Source organism: Phoca vitulina, unplaced genomic scaffold (assembly GCF_004348235.1).
Source record: "Phoca vitulina isolate PV1807 unplaced genomic scaffold, GSC_HSeal_1.0 scaffold8, whole genome shotgun sequence".
NCBI classification, from domain to species: Eukaryota; Metazoa; Chordata; class Mammalia; order Carnivora; family Phocidae; genus Phoca; species Phoca vitulina.
In genome coordinates, this window is record NW_022589711.1 from 6,665,789 (window position 1) to 6,682,048 (window position 16,260).

Below are 16,260 nucleotides of genomic sequence, written 5' to 3' on the forward strand. Positions count from 1 at the left end.
ATATCCGTACCACCATTTCTCTGTAAACCCCCAAGTCTAAACAAGGAGGTGTTTTATCCATCATATTGTAAGAATAATCTAGGTATGTAGAGGGTACAACACCCAATATGTTGTATATGGTCAAATGACTTTGAAATTACCAACTGAATTATTGAGTAAAGAACTGCAAGAACTTCATCAGATCAATATGTGTATTTGCTTCAAGAAATCCTGAGTTGGGATTTGTATGATAGTGTACGATCTCCACTTCCAGCAACCATAAACAGGCAAGAACACAGCAGCCCCACTGGGCTTCTTTCTATAAATTTCCCTTCCCCATTCTATAGAGAGAAACCTGCTCTGAGGAGCCAGAAAGAAAAGCAGAACTATCAGGTTTAAGTTGTTTTTATGATTGACTCCTTTTCTTTATCACAAGTGACTAAATTCTGTAGATCTAAATGGAATACAATCCATTTTTTTTCCATAAGATAATCTATCTTAATTAAATGTTAATTTCAGAGTTGTACTCCATGATTACAATCTTATTTCTCTTATTTTTCAAGTTCTTGGAAAATGTTTCTTTGTTGTCCTCCTCCAACAATGCATTCGAGATATAGTCAGAAGTATTTTAGGTTATAGTTACTAAAACAGCTTTTCGTCATGGTCGCCCCAGTAATACACAGAAGCATTAGATTTACTGTGACCAAGTCCACATGTTGGAGGTGTACACATTAAGGTGGTGTGGGGATCATAGTCCCATTTTTTTTTTTAAGATTTTATTTATTTATTTGACAGAGAGACACAGCGAGAGAGGGAACACAAGCAGGGGGAGTGGGAGAGGGAGAAGCAGGCCTCCCGCGGAGCAGGGAACCCGATGTGGGGCTCGATCCCAGAACCCTGGGATCATGACCCGAGCCGAAGGCAGACGCTTAATGACTGAGCCACCCAGGTGCCCCCATAGTCCCATTTTAGAAGATTTGATTTGAAAACTCTCCTTCCACTGAACAAATATAAGTGTCTAAAGTATAGACTAGGATTAATCCAAACATTACCAATTTCAGTCTTCAACCTGATGGCAGGAAGCAAAGGAGGTCCTCAGGCAATCAAAATATCAGAATCAAAGACATCAGACCACATTTTGTTTTACCTATACTTTTCTGATTTGAATTTGATAATTCATGTATTAGCAATCCACTAATAAATATTTGTTGAACTGCTAAAATAACTCTTCTATGTCCTCTTCATTTTCTCATAAAATATACCCCAAAGGCTGTTATTTGATTGCATTTCTTTAAAAATTTTGACTCACCCTCTGTGACTCAGAAATAGTGACAGGTATATATACCACAAAGTCCCAACCTTGTTTCACCCTGCTGGGGTTCTAAGACCATTAAGGTAATTTGTAAAAACAAAGCACCCAGACTGTTGTTTTGCAATTTCCCTGCTTCAGAACATGTCTTAAGCAACATGTGGGTTAGTGGTTTAATCATGATAGGGAGTTAGGTACGTTCAATACTCTTTACCCCATTCTTGTCCTACCTTTGGAATTTGCTGGGTCATTCTGGTCACTCATTAAATATCCTGGTGGCCCCAGAATTCCATAATGTAGTAGATAACTGATTTAAAAAAGAGAGAGAGAGAGAGAGAAAACATTTACTACCTCACTACCTGAGATTTTTTGAGTACCAAGTCGTTTAACATAGATTGTGATAGGACTTCAAATGTCTTTTAATATCTCCAGAAAATATTTTTCCTGAGTAGTAAAGAAGGTTAGAAAATTGCTTCTCCCATCTGTAATTCTGAAGGAAAAGATTCCTGTTTTATTTACATTTTAAAATATTTCTTAAAGTGTTACTGATGGTAAAGTGCCTAGAGATCATAAATTGCGATTTTATACACATTGCTCAAATGTAACACATTTGAAAACTGCAGATAGTCTAGTCCATGTATGTCCTCATGAATGTGAGTGTTCTCTATTCTTTAGTTATCATTGCAGAAATATAATTTGTAGCAAACACCACCCCAACCTAAATATATGAAATCTCCTACTTTTTTAAGATCCACAAACATTTCTTGTCATAAGACATTCTATAAATGCTAGGTCATATAAGTATGCTCTTTACTGATATTTCCTTTTATTCTCCCTAAAACTCTATTACTATAGTAAGTGCAGGTACTATCATTCTCATGTTGTTGATTGAACTTCACATTTGAATTAAATTTCTATTCACAGGTAAAGAAAGGGGGGCACTGAGGGTGCAAATGTTTCAGTTAAAAAATATATTTTTTTTCATGACTTTCAATTCCTGAAAAGATGAAACAAAAATATACTTAGGTCACTGCCTGAACCTAAACCATGCTTCTAGGGAATTACCCAACCTCAGAGTCCTCAGTGTTATTTTGAAAATACCAGTCTTAAAATTCCTAAAAATATAATTGCTCTTAATACCTAGAAGCAGCAGCATATTAACCAGAATCTTAAGTGTATCTCTTTAATTCTATTATAGAACATAAACAATTTTTAAGCTAGTCAAGAGGCATGATATACTGTCAAACAGCACACAACATGTCATTTAATATTCATTAAATGATTAGTGAAATTTGAACACTTAGAACTGGGCCTCAGGGAGGATCGGCTCAGAGGTATGAGGCAAGACTGAGAAATAGAGTCAGCTGGTTTTGACCTAGAGAAGCTGCTCATTAAGAATATGGCACCACTGCTTTTCAACCCAGGGGTTTAATAAATGGAAATCTGGGTTGATATTCTTAATATGCCTGTTTTAATAGAACTGGAATTTTAGACGCTCCACGAGTCTCCCTTTGGTAAATCCCTAATTAACAAGAAAGCTTGAACTTTTTGCTTTTACTTCCTGGGTATCTTGGTTTTGACATTATAATAAAAATGTTAAACCCTTTAGTTGGATGAGAAAAGTCTTTCTAAGCCATATTAGCTCTATTCCAGGCCTATTAAATAGAGACTCTGGATGCTTCATTTGAAGGTACCGTTGATCCATTGGAGCATCACTGAAATAGCAGTTATCAGTAGATGGCATTGCAGTTTGTGGCAGAAGAGACATCCAGTTAAGGCGGGCTTCTGTTTCACTGATTTTCATATTAATCAGGGCTTGACAACATAGTAATGTGTTTAGAAAGTAACAATATGTGTAATCACTGAATTCTGAAGTCATATTCTTATTTATATTTATATTAATTTCATCCATACTCTGTCTTTTAGTATATGCATCCGTGCTTTAAGTAGGATGAGTAGTGCATAAAGTCTAGTTTATTTCATCTTATAACAAAGTTTACTTAGAAGTATAAGATTGGCTACCCTGAGTATTCTCTTCATTTTTTTAACAGTAAGATACCCACATCCCAAGTTTTATCTCAGATATTTTCCTCTCTCCATCCACAGAATGTGTTATAGATTTTTATTTTCATATAAACTAAAAAAAAAAAAAAAAAAATCTTTATTTTGAATCCTTGTGGCCGTAATGGTAACTGCAGGCATTTCAAAGTGTGAGATTTAGGAATCGACCTCATAAAGGATAGCAAGATACAGAACATGAGTTACCAAAGAATTACCGTTTAAAAAAAAAAAAACTTTACCCATGTAGATATGAAGTCATATCCTGACCAAAGTAGGAAGTGGCAGGTCACTGGGCTCAAACTTATCTGCTACACATCATAGACGGCACGGTGCTGACAGCCTTCAGTTGTTTCTGTACAACAGAAAGTGCACTCGCTTGGAGTAGTCTGAATTCAAAATGCTGAAGAGAAAACCATCCAATGCTTCAGAGAAGGAGAAACATCAAAAACCAAAGGTAAGGTAATTTCATAGACAAACAAAACAAAACCATTTAGTAGAATAAACACACACACACACACACACACATACACACACACACACACACACACACACACATTGTTCTTCTCTTGTCAGTCATAAATCAATTCAACCGTAGGCTGAATGCCTCAGGGCAAGCATGAACGTTGAAATGCAAACTAGGTGCTAAATAATACCTGACAATTACTGTCTCTGTAATTTTCCCTTATAGTGTATATTTGATCATTTACCTTTGTAACTGAAGTTTGAGCTTAGATCCAACTTCATGGAAATCAATATGGTAGTCTCCGAAAGGTTGATATTATGAAATACTCTTGAACATTTTTAATGACTATAAAGTTGTCAATATTTATTTAACTGAATGCATTTTATCCCTCACGTATTCAGCTCTCATAATACTTTTAATTATGAGAAGATTGTAAAATAGAGATGTTTTGGCTAAATATTTGCTTTTTTCCATTTTTTTGTATTAAAATATAATAGCTTGTTGAAAAGATTATTTTTCCTACTCTTGCTTGAACTAACACTCTACTAAGAGAGAGGATTGGGTTATATTTTAAGAAGCATCAAAACCCCATATATTGATAGATTTGTCAAACTGGTTCTATTTGGAATGTTATGCTATTTTTGTCTTGACAATAATTGTGACTTTTAAAAAAAAAGTACAGCATGAGATAACAAAGTTTAGATTCTATTGTAGAACTCTAAATTAGTTTCATTAATAACATGAAAGAAACTATGAAATACTGGGTTCAAAGGTCTTCCCCAATACTTATACATTTCTTGAGTTCCCTAGATAAATAACATTTTTAATCTATTTGTGAATAAACCATAGCTGAGGTCAGATGTATTTTTAGAGGACTGACATATTATCTATTATTGGTCTTTATTTGCTTGGCACCTGTTCTGAGAGAAAGGAGTTGGGAATTGATTGTGAACTTCTAAATTGATGTGGCATTGAACAATGGTCAATATTTTGTAAGTCTTTACAAGTTACTATACAACCTGTCTGAAGAAAACTAAAAAATAAATGATTTCCAATCTTTAAAAACTAAGTCAAGCATCTTTAGTTAAAAATACAACTGGATAATGTATCATGATTTCTGTCTTTTTCCCTAATATAATAAAAACTCACAGCAATGTTTCCCAAAGAGAAAAAAAATTTCTAAAAACATCACTTTTATACTTAAGATTAATTTTATATAGAATTTACTCAATTAAATGTAACTAATATTGAGTTGACAATAGTAGGTTTTAGGAAGACCATAAAAGTTAATATGAAACAGAGGTTTTCTCCTTCAAGTACTTAAAATCTCAAGTGAAAGTATCTCACAAGAACTGCATTATGTAGTTAACTGTCATTTTTATGTCATTGAACTATTTTCAAAATAATACTTTAGTCTGCCATCATCATTTGCCTTAATTGCAGGAACCGTTGAAATATAAGTGGAGTATTGTTCATCATATTGACTTCTTTGTTCCTTTAAATAAAAATATATTTTGATAACATCTATCTGGGAATAAAATACATCACAGAGAATAATCACATTGGAAACATTAACTTTTGTTGTGAATGGAGTCCCATTTTCTTTAGATGAGTGATTTCATTCTACATGAATTTGAAGAGATATGTGAGTGTATACGTACAAGTATGTTTTTTGTATATTCCAGGTCCACTAAGGCCTTTCCTTTCATATTGAGGTAATATTTTTCTAATTATTATAATTATGTCTTAGAAACAAATCCTCTTCAATTCACATTTATTTATTTTACTGGGTAATTTTCTTTGTGAATTTTATGGAAAAACAGCAGAATCCCTAAAAGGTGAAAGAGATGGGTATCATGATGATCCCTACAAATAAATGGCTAGTAGAATGAAGAGTGCAAATTCCTTCATCTACTGGAAGGGATCATACGGCCTGTGTCTAGAAAGATAGAATAGAACCATCAAGAATTCAGCCTGAAATATGGGGAATAACACAGTCTATGCTGATTAACTATGGGACCAAACAATAGTTCACATTTCCTGACCCAGAAAGACATAGTCCTTGCACTATACTCTTACAGAATGTCTGAGAGAGATTTTCTTGTTTTTTATTGTGAAGGCTACAGTAGGTAAAGAGCAACAGCATTAAAAATGAGGGAACCATTACTGAATCATCTAGTTCGTGTTAACTCCTGTGCGTTATAGTTCAGGTGACCTAGTACCCAATTCAAATGGTGAATGCATATTATACCTAATGTCACCTCAGATAAAAATTATGGAACTGTTCATTTGAAAAGGAAATCAATGGAGAAGGACTTTGTTATGAGTATTTTTAAGTAGGTCCTACAATTGTGAGAAAGTTCAAAACATTCATGGATATAAAATGTAGCAACAGATTTTATAGGAGTCTATATACAAAATGATTTATTATTTTCTTACATTCACAAGCCTTAACAATAGACATGTCCACGACTCAAAAAAATAATTAAAATACAGTTTTAACCATCTTTATCATTAATATGTCATCTTTTTCACCCTTTATACCTGTTCACCTTTTTTGGTATGGGATCTTTCCTTCAGATAGCTCATAAATCGGACCAATAGTATTCATATTTGTTATAAGGGCTTCATAGTGTAGGTTAAGGGAGTGAGACCCGAGATATTCTATAAGGGAAACTGGGAAGGCCTTGGAGAAGTATTACAAAAGAAACCCACTATGTATACTGGAATGTAAATAAATTCCAACAAGTTTAATTTGTGTCTCAGAACTCTCTATCGTGTATGTAGGTAAATTCTAAATTACTAAAGAAATTTGATGAATAGTGGCTAAGTACTCTACATTTAGATTAATCACTCAAAAATAGCCTTGCCTAACATACATGCAAGGTTCTATACTTTGCTTTTTGAAGTTTGTTTTTGCCTTCTCATCACTAGTGCCCACTACTGATAGTGATTTTTAAAAATTTTAAGCATATCTAGGATTCAGATTTGGTAAGATATGATCTCATTACACTATATAAATGCTTAAATTATAGAACATGATTTTCCATGACTTTTTCCAACTGAAATGTTTTATTTTTCTGTATTTATTGTGAGCTTCTTGTACACTAATAATTTTTTTTTCAAGATTTTATTTATTTGAGAGAGCGAGCATGAGCAGGGGAGGGGCCGAGGGAGAAGCAGAGCCCAACGCAGGGCTCGATCCCAGGACCCCTGGGATAATGGCCTGAGCCGAAGGCAGACACTTGACCGACTGAGCTACCCAGGCGCCCCTAATATTTAATATTTCTAACAACTCTGTGAATCACTCTTACTTAGCTCATAGATGAGAAGGCATAGAGAAGGTTAATTAACTTGAGCAGAGACAGTCAGATGAAAAATGCAACTGTGAGACGTGAAATACATATGTCAGTTTCTAGTATTTCTGTTCTTATTATGCTGCTATTACTAGCATAGGAACTGTAGATATGACTCCTATTTCTGTCTTAATTAACAAATATGTTTATGGAAACCAGAGAGAACATATGTTTAAGAGCCTCTGTAAGTTGGAAAGGAATTTAGAAGTCCTCCATTCCTGTCTCTGATACAAGAATGCTACCAACAAAATCCCTCCAGGTGTCCACTCAAGCTTCAAAACTTAAAATTGTAAAACAACAAAAATTTTTAAAATATTCAAATGTTCAAATTGTCAAAAAAAAAATCATGACCTAATACTGAGATTAAGTATAACCACATATCTCCCTCCTGTCCCTAGCATACCAGCTTCAATGTAGTAGGCCCCTAACAAACATGTGTAGAGTGAATGGAGTTTCTTGTGTCTATGTATCCTGGTTCGAGTATGGATACCCATTAGTGCAGTGTACTTTCTTTTTTTTTTTTTTTAAAGATTTTATTTATTTATTTGACACAGAGAGAGAGAGAGGAATCACAAGCAGGCAGAGTGGCAGGGAGCGGCAGAGGGAGAAGCAGGCTTCCCGCGGAGCAGGGAGCCCGATGTGGGACTCGATCCCAGGACTCTGGGATCGTGACCTGAGCCGAAGGCAGACGCTTAACGACTGAGCCACCCAGGCGCCCCTAGTGCAGTGTACTTTCATTTCCCTTGGTACTAAGTCTGTTAGTGTGTTCGTAAGAAAGTTTGTATGTTATGTGTATAAATGCAACTGTAATTCATTTTTAAGTTTTATTTTAAGGACTCCAGCACAGCAAATGTTGTACAAGAATCTCCGGAGAGATGGGGCGCCTGGGTGGCTCAGTCATTAAGCGTCTGCCTTTGGCTCAGGTCATGATCCCGGGTTCCTGGGATCGAGCCCCGCATCGGGCTCCCTGCTCGGCAGGAAGCCTGCTTCTCCCTCTCCCACTCCCCCTGCTTGTGTTCCATCTCCTGCTGTGTCTCTCTCTGTCAAATAAATAAATAAAATCTAAAAGAAAAAAAAAGAATCTCTGGAGAGGCCCACCTTTACATAACCATAGACCTTTGTTCCAGGTCAGGGAATATGGTAGAAACTTCGAAAACGGAAAAGGAATAGATAAATGAAACTTTGCAACTGTAATTAGAACAACTTGGCCTTTATTCGGCTGGGATTAATGATCTGTGTTAACAGGATTTTTTTTTTAAGTAAAGGAGATTCAAATACCACTGTTATTTTAAAGGGAAACACTAGAATAATGGCAGTTCTGGAAATAGCTTTTTTTTTTTTTACCACATTTTTAAATCTAAAGTACATACTAAATGAGACACCATTAGTGTCACAGATGCTAATTTTCACTAGCAATGACTGAAGTGGCATTCTTTCCCATTTGCATTCGATCCTAGCAATGATGAGAGGTGATGAGTTGATTATGAGCTGTTTTCACTGCACTGCCCGCTGTGCAAATTTATGCTCCTAGACAAGGGTGACACATAGTTGGGGCATTAAAGAGCTTTCTTCATTGCTTTTCCTATCAGGACTGCTGAGATACATTTTAACTCTTATCGAACCAGTTAAGGGAAGAAATGTTCACATGTACAGGTGCTTGCTTTAGGCCAGGCACTTACAGAAGGAGCTTATGGCATTGCGTCTCCAACGTGAAATACTTTCCTCAAGGTATCACAGCTGGTGAAAAAAAAAAAAATTATTCAAGATTAAAGGGGACAGCTTTTCTTCTTCTAAACCCATGGATTTCCCCCCATTACTTCTTTTTGCTCCTTCAACTGGTGTGTAATTTTGGACTTTAATTTAGATAAATTCAGTTGAATGTTCTGGCTTTTCAAAGTGATCCCAAATAAGAGATGTGATATATAATGGAGGAAATACTTTTTCCATTTACAAAATGATGGGTGTAAATAAATGTTTATTTTTACTTTTGATTATTACTCCTCTCCATATCCGAAAAAACTCTCCCGAAGGTTCTGTTCATATATGTATTTAGTTAGTATTATGTCACCTTTGTTTTCCAAGAAAGTTAAATTATGATCCAAAACTAAATAAACTATGATCCAAAACTAAAACAAAACAGGTCAGGAGAAAACAGAGTATAGATCATGTTAAAAGGTATCACGGGGCCACCAAGGTCAAGTTGAACATGGGTCTAAATGCTTGCTGCTCATGTGGTCACACAGACCAGCAGCTCTGTTACAAGTGCTGACTCTCTGGCCTCCCTAGATACCTATCAGTTCTCTGAGAACTTTAAAGTTCAGAAATGTTTACATTGATGGTTCTCAACCTAGGTTGCACATTTGAATCACTGAAGAAGTTTAAGAAATACTAATGATTGGATTCCATCTTCAAAGATTTTGATTACTTAATATAGAACGTGCCTGAGCATCAAGAACTTTTAGTTACCCAATCTGGAAACATTTTTTCTATTAATCTTTTCAAAAGATTAGAACGTGATTGATTAATCCATTTACTCTTCATTCATTCGTTCAATACAACAAATATCTCTTGAGTGCTTACTATAGACAATATAGACCATATGCTGGGAATACAGCGGTGAATAAAACAAAGATCCCTGCCCTCACAGAATTGACATTTACTGGGGACGACACACAGCAAGCAAGAGAAATATGTTAAATATATCGTATGTTAAGTAGTGCTAAAAAGGGAAGGAATACAAGACACCAGGAAAGATTTGGTGAGAATGGGACATTTGAAAAAGGACCAGAAGGAAATGAAAGAGCTGCCCACGAGTTTGACTGATGAAATTATATTCACGGAAGGGAGAGCAAGTCCAAAAGCCTTGAGGCGGGAGTGTCCCTAGTGTGTTTGAGAAACGGTGGAACAGAGTGCACAAGGGGAAGAATGTTCCCAAAGAGCAGGATCGCAGAGGGCTTCTAGGTCATTGTAAGGATTTGGGCTAGTATTGAAAAATGTTGAGAAAGGAAGGATCTGGGTTACATTTTAGTGGGTTTATTCTGTCTTTTGGGATTCAAATATACTGAAAGGACCTAGAGAGAAAATAGGGAGGAGAGACCAGTTAGGAGGCTCCTACAGAAACTAGGCAAGACACGATGGTGGCTCACACAAGGGGAGTGGCAGGGTGGATGCCGAGATGTTAAGTTTGGGATCTGTTTGTACATGTTATATGTACAGGAAACTTCACCACACCACATGTGTTGAAAAGCTGGTGAACAGAAAGGCCGCCACTGCCCTACACTGTTCTCGTTTCTAATTGGTGCCCACATTCCCAGGAGAAATGCCTATATTTCTGTGTCACACCACCAGAAATTCACCCCAAAATCGATGTCACTTCCCCAGATTTTCTCTTCCTCCAAACTACAATTTCTTGTTGAACTTCTCATGCCTAGTGCACCTCAAATCAGAAGAGATGAACAAATAATTTGCTCATTTCGTCATGTTTGCTTGAGTTAAATAATTTTAGCCTTGAAAACTTTTCTCGAAACAAAGCACTAATTCATCTAACCTTCCCATTTTACAGAATATGAATCTATAATCAAGTTGTATTGCAAGCAAGTAGCCAAAAAAGCAGGGCCAAATGGGTTGGCTAAACTTGAAAAAAAAGAAAAAATCAAAGAAACACAGTGTCCACACAGCATTCAGGAAGTTCAGGAGACAAATGGCTGAGAGAATAACAAAAGTGTAGCCTTCCTTTCTTTGGAAATTTGGATATTATATCCTATGGGAAGAGTATCAAGTCACTACTTTGACTACCAATGCACTGGATTTGTTAAAAATCAATTTAATGAGACACATCTCTTTAATCTTTCCTTGCCTTGCTTTGGAGACAAATTGCTTCATTATCCCTGAAGATTGTGTTTTTTTCTAATGGAATTAACTCCATATTCTACATATCCAAGTTTCCAAATTTAGCATTACCAAACTGATCCATTTCTCTTCCTTTCTAGTGTTAAGGATTTAGGTGAACTTTTAGAAACAAGACATTCATAATTAGCTTCTTAACAGAGAACAAAAATGTCCTACATTAAGAATTGATTAGTAAGAATAGAAGAGGTTTTTAAGCTGTCTCTAGTGGTAGACGAAGTGATTCTTCTATACATAGAGCCATTTGTCAGCACAGCTGGCCTCTTTTCTCCCCTCCATGATGAGCTTCGCTGGTAGGAGTTTAACAATATACAACGGTCTGGGTGGCTTAACAAACAGAAATGTATTGTCTCACAGCTCTGGAGGTTGGAAGTCCAAGATCAGGGTGTCTGGGGGCTGGTTTCCTCTGTGGGTCCTGAGGGGAGGATCTGTTTCAGGCCTCTCTCATTGGCTAGGAGATGGCCACCCATTACTCCTCTTCATTTGGTCAGTCCTCTGTCCATGTACACCCCTGATGTCTCTCTCTCTGCGTCCAAAGCTTACCTTCATGGGACACCTGGGTGGCTCAGTCGGTAAAGCTTATCTTCTTATAAGGACACCAGTAGGATTGGATAAGACCTACCCTAACAGCCCCATTTTAACATAATCACCTCTTTAAAGGCCCCATCTCCAAATATAGTCATATTCCGAGGTACTAGGGATTAGGTCTTGAACATACAAATTTTGGGAAAAATTAAAATGCAGTTCATGACACAGTCCGTGAAGTTCTACTAACTGTGAGGATTTGATTTTCAGCTGCTTCCTTCCTTCCAATTGCCCTAAATCCCTCTTCCACTTCCAGTTGACCAGTCCCCTAATTCAGCCAGCCCCACTGACCTCGCTACAGTTGACTCCCTTTTACCCACACTGTCCAGTCTTTTTCCTTGTTCTTTCCTTCCATCCAAACTTACCTCTGCTACATCCCACTAGGCCTCTATTAAGAATCATTTTGAAAATTAATAAAAGTAAAGCGCCTGCTCTGCCTCCTTGGCCAGTGGCTTTCTGGCTACAGATTAAAATCACCTATCTAGCTGGACTGTTAAACCCTCAACAAAGCCTCCACCAATTAGGCCAAGGTAACGTCTTAGAGGGCATCCTGGCAGAGCAGTAGGGAATGTGAACTAAAGTCATATAGACTTGATCTTGAGGTCCTATTTTGGTATTTCCTCACCAGGGAACATTGAACATTTTATAAACCCCTTTTGAGTCTCAGTGTGCTTATCTGAGGAAGGGCTGTATGAAAGCATGCCATGTAGGATTGATGTGAGGATTTAGTTAATTACCATATGGAAATTTTCTAGCACATAGTACATGGTCCATTAAGAATCTCACTCTCCTGTTTTCACAGTGCCTGTTCCACACCTCCATTGTTTCTTGTAATACAGTTTATTCCAATATGCCCTCCCAACCAGAGTTACCATCAAGAACAGGGGATGTACCTTATGCATATCTGCATCCCTGGAATTTTTGTTGGGAAACAAGGGGGACTAAACTCAAGTCTGCCTGACTTTCAGACTCCGTGTGCTTCCTATTATACTTCGGCTACTGCCAAAAATATTTATCATACAGAACAGTCATGATTTCTCAATGTGTGTAAAATGAGTGTGAAATGACTAATGGATAATATTAGTCATCTAAAAAGTACTCTACCCGAGGACATAGTTTACAAATGGGTTGCTGACAAAGATCTGGGCAACACCCACATAAAGCAAAGCAACCATTCTTAGAATCAGAATGTAATGAAACAAAACAATAATCAAACATGGTAATTTAATATGTCTGAAGAGTAAAAAAAAAAAAAAAAAATAGCAAAAGGGCTTGCTTTGCCAGAACCCGAAAAAGAGTCGAAGAGTAGAAATGTGTCAGTGTCTGAAGAACAACATAGATCAACCAAAGCAAATATTCCATTTGGCTCAGCGGACTTGCTCACTTAGTAAGGTAAGTAATTCAGGCTATGTAACTTCATGTCTCTAGCCCCGGACACCACCTAGTTACTGCAGCTTTACTACACGTAAGGAAGCAAACTTCCAACAATGATCTTCTGTCTCGTATAGTGTTTCCTCCAGGGGAAAAAATTCTTTGATAAGTCAACCAGAATATGTATTCTTCTTGACAGTTGAATTTCTCATACCTAACCAATACTTGCCATTGCCATTTTTGGTATCTTATTACATTAGTTTATGAGTCAGTCCTTCAGAGATTGTTTATTTCAGAAAGCTTGAAAAATAAAGTTTCTGGACCTGATGAAGTGAGAGCTTGGCATTGGACATGGAGACCTGGCCAAGGAACTGGTTTCCTAGAAAGGATAAGCCTGAGTTGCCACCTGGCCCCGCCTTTTCTCTATATACATACAATGAAGACAACTAAATATAAATAATGAAGTCTCCTTTCTGTGTTTTTAATAATTTAAATAATTTAAATTCCTGAAGTAGATTTAAGGCAGGTTTACCTTGTAGCAAATTCTATTTTATAATATACATAGTGATATGTCTAGGCATTAATCTGGATATTTGGTTTAAATTTTTTTCTGAATATTTCACATGGTTACAGCTATGCAACTTTGATTATTTTTTAATAAGTAAAAGTAACAAAATGAGTAATTAAATATATAAACTTTATAATGCTTATGGGTATATATTCTTTATATTGCTAGTTATTATACAACCAATCATCTTCTAAGTTAGGCCATCTACTTTAAGATTAAGAATATCTTACTAAAATTATTTCTCAGTTTTAAAGCAGCCATTACCTAAAAAACAAGTAATTATAGTAGATTTGTAATTTTAAAGGAAAATTCCTTCCAAGATAAACAGTCTTGTCAGACATTCTAAGTTTAAGAATTATCATCAATGGAATTCATTTCTACCTACTGTTACATTTCAACATCACTATTAACCCCTCAATATAATGAAATATTTATAGAGCCAAATCCAAATTTGCCTTAAGGAGAATGTAACTGATCAGAAGGAAGTTACAGAACCCAAACATCTCTTCCAAATATCCTAGCATGAACTTTCAACTATTTTTTTCCACCCATTCTTTCCTTGTTTGGGATTACATACTGTATATTTGCCCCACATAAACATGTCTGTTCTTACTAAGGAAAAAACGTTTAAATTCCTAACCAGAGTGGCAGCGGGTGCTGCCTGAGATGGGAATGTTTATAAGCTTTATGATATTAACTGCAGCACTCAACCTCAGGTGGCATAAAGCATGCAAAAAAGAACTTTCTGTCAGTTTTATTATTTCTAACAAGGTTCCCCTTGAAGCAGAAGAGTGACCTTGCTCTGCTGAGCTGACATATGCCACTGGATTAATGGTCGAGCTCTGCTGGAGGGAAGCTCACGGAAACATTACAACTCCAGAAGCTGGGCTGGCGGTGACCATTAATCAGGGGGACCAAAATCATGCATCAAACACACTCACTTAAAAGTAGTAAAAATGACTTAAAAAAAACTTTTTGAGAATTAGCTTATTGTTTGTCATTACTTGTGTTCAAGGAGATCACTGCATGACTAAAATATCCCTTGCGGAGAACTTTAGAAAGGTTATTATGTACCCGGAGGCCACGTGAATGCAGAGGACATTTAAGACTAATGGAAGTGACTGAGTTTTTGTTCCAGAGAATTTGAGGGGAACGTTTATTCAATGGACTCTGTTTTCCCAGCTTAATTTCCACTCCTTTATTTATTTAAACCTGATTTCAAAACAATGAATATTTGCTTCTTTGTGATGATTTTATTTTTTAAACTGGAGTTTAGTGGTATAAACATTTGATGGGTACATATGTTAGGAAATTGTTCAGGAACCTAAAGTTTAGTCAACATTCAACTAATAAGTATGTTCAAAAGTATCTTGACAGACTTAAAAGTACATTCTTGGTATGTGTCAGCTAATGAAGCATTTCCAAGCCTTTTCCTCTGATTATTGAAAAGGAAAAAAAAAAACCTAAGTCTAAGTTCATTAAAAAGTAGAATAGAGGAAGAGGCATTTGTTAAGAAAACAAGAATTTTGATACTTAAGATTATGGTCAAAACATGAAGGCCTGTTACGTTTAGTACTTGAAAAATTATTCTTCTCCAAGACACCTGGGTGGCTCCTTTGGTTAAGCATCCAACTCTTGATCTCAGCTCAGGTCTTGATCTCAGGGTTGTGAGTTCAGGCCCCAACAGGGAGCCTACTTAAAAAAACAAAAACAACAACAATGAAAATTCTTCTCCTGGGGCGCCTGGCTGGCTGAGTCGGTGGGGCAGGAGTTCAAGCCCCACATTGGGCCTGGAGCCTACTTTAAAAAAAAAAAAAGAAAAGAAAATTCTTCTTCTCCTAAATAACTGTTGCCTTCTTTTACCATCATATTCACTATTATCCTCTTTTCTTAGCCATACCCTATCCAGGAGGATTATTTATACAGTTATTTATAAATGTATTTATTTATATAAAGATTATTTATACAATTTATTTGCAAGATTATTTCTTTTTGAAGTTTAGCTATAGGATGGAAATAGTTGATAATTATGTGTCAACAATTAAAATATTTAATACTTGGTTTAAGTAGGAGAAATCTAATATGCACACAATAGAAAGCCAATTTCTAAATTTATGGAAGGATAATGCATATTTTTACAACTGGAAATTTGAATCATCTATATTTGGTTGTGGCATTTTTGCTATCCAGTTTTCCATTTAATATACAGTGTGTGGTCCATCACCTTTTTGTTATTTTGTCATCGTTTTAGCAATCACCATCTTTGGGTCTGGAGATTTCTAAAGAATCCCTCAGTTAACAACTATATAATCTCTCAGGGTAAATAATTTTTGAGGCAAATTCAAACTATACTGATTTCAGCTGATTTAAAATTTTCTCATCATTTTAATGCCTCTTTCTTTAGACTGACTATAAATAATAAAGACGTGTATACAAAATGCTTTTAATGTACTAAGTAGTCAGTGCAAATAAGTATTCATAAATGGATGAATATAAATTTCCAAGTTGACATCTATTATACATTATTAAGTTCATTTATTTTGTGAATAAATATAATCTGCTTTAGGAACTGCTTCTGTATTTATATACCATTCATTTGAATATGGTTCTATTTAGCTCTTAGGGATTGAAGTTATTTGGTTGATGGCACCAATAGAGCGCA

The 16,260-nt window shown here is 36.0% G+C and overlaps 1 protein-coding gene across 2 annotated transcripts in view; it reads left to right on the forward strand.

Annotated features, from left to right (window-relative positions):
- The window catches only part of SAMSN1 (SAM domain, SH3 domain and nuclear localization signals 1), a 78,066-nt gene that overhangs the window by 27,555 nt on the left and 34,251 nt on the right, over positions 1-16,260 (forward strand). The window contains exon 1 of one of the 2 annotated variants that reach the window (XM_032406301.1): positions 3,592-3,803. The exons of the other annotated variant lie outside the window; for it this stretch is intronic. Coding sequence (XP_032262192.1) covers positions 3,747-3,803 — 57 coding nt within the window. The 5' untranslated portion in view covers positions 3,592-3,746. Of the gene's footprint in view, positions 1-3,591; positions 3,804-16,260 lie in introns of those variants that run through there. 2 annotated transcript variants of the gene reach the window in all.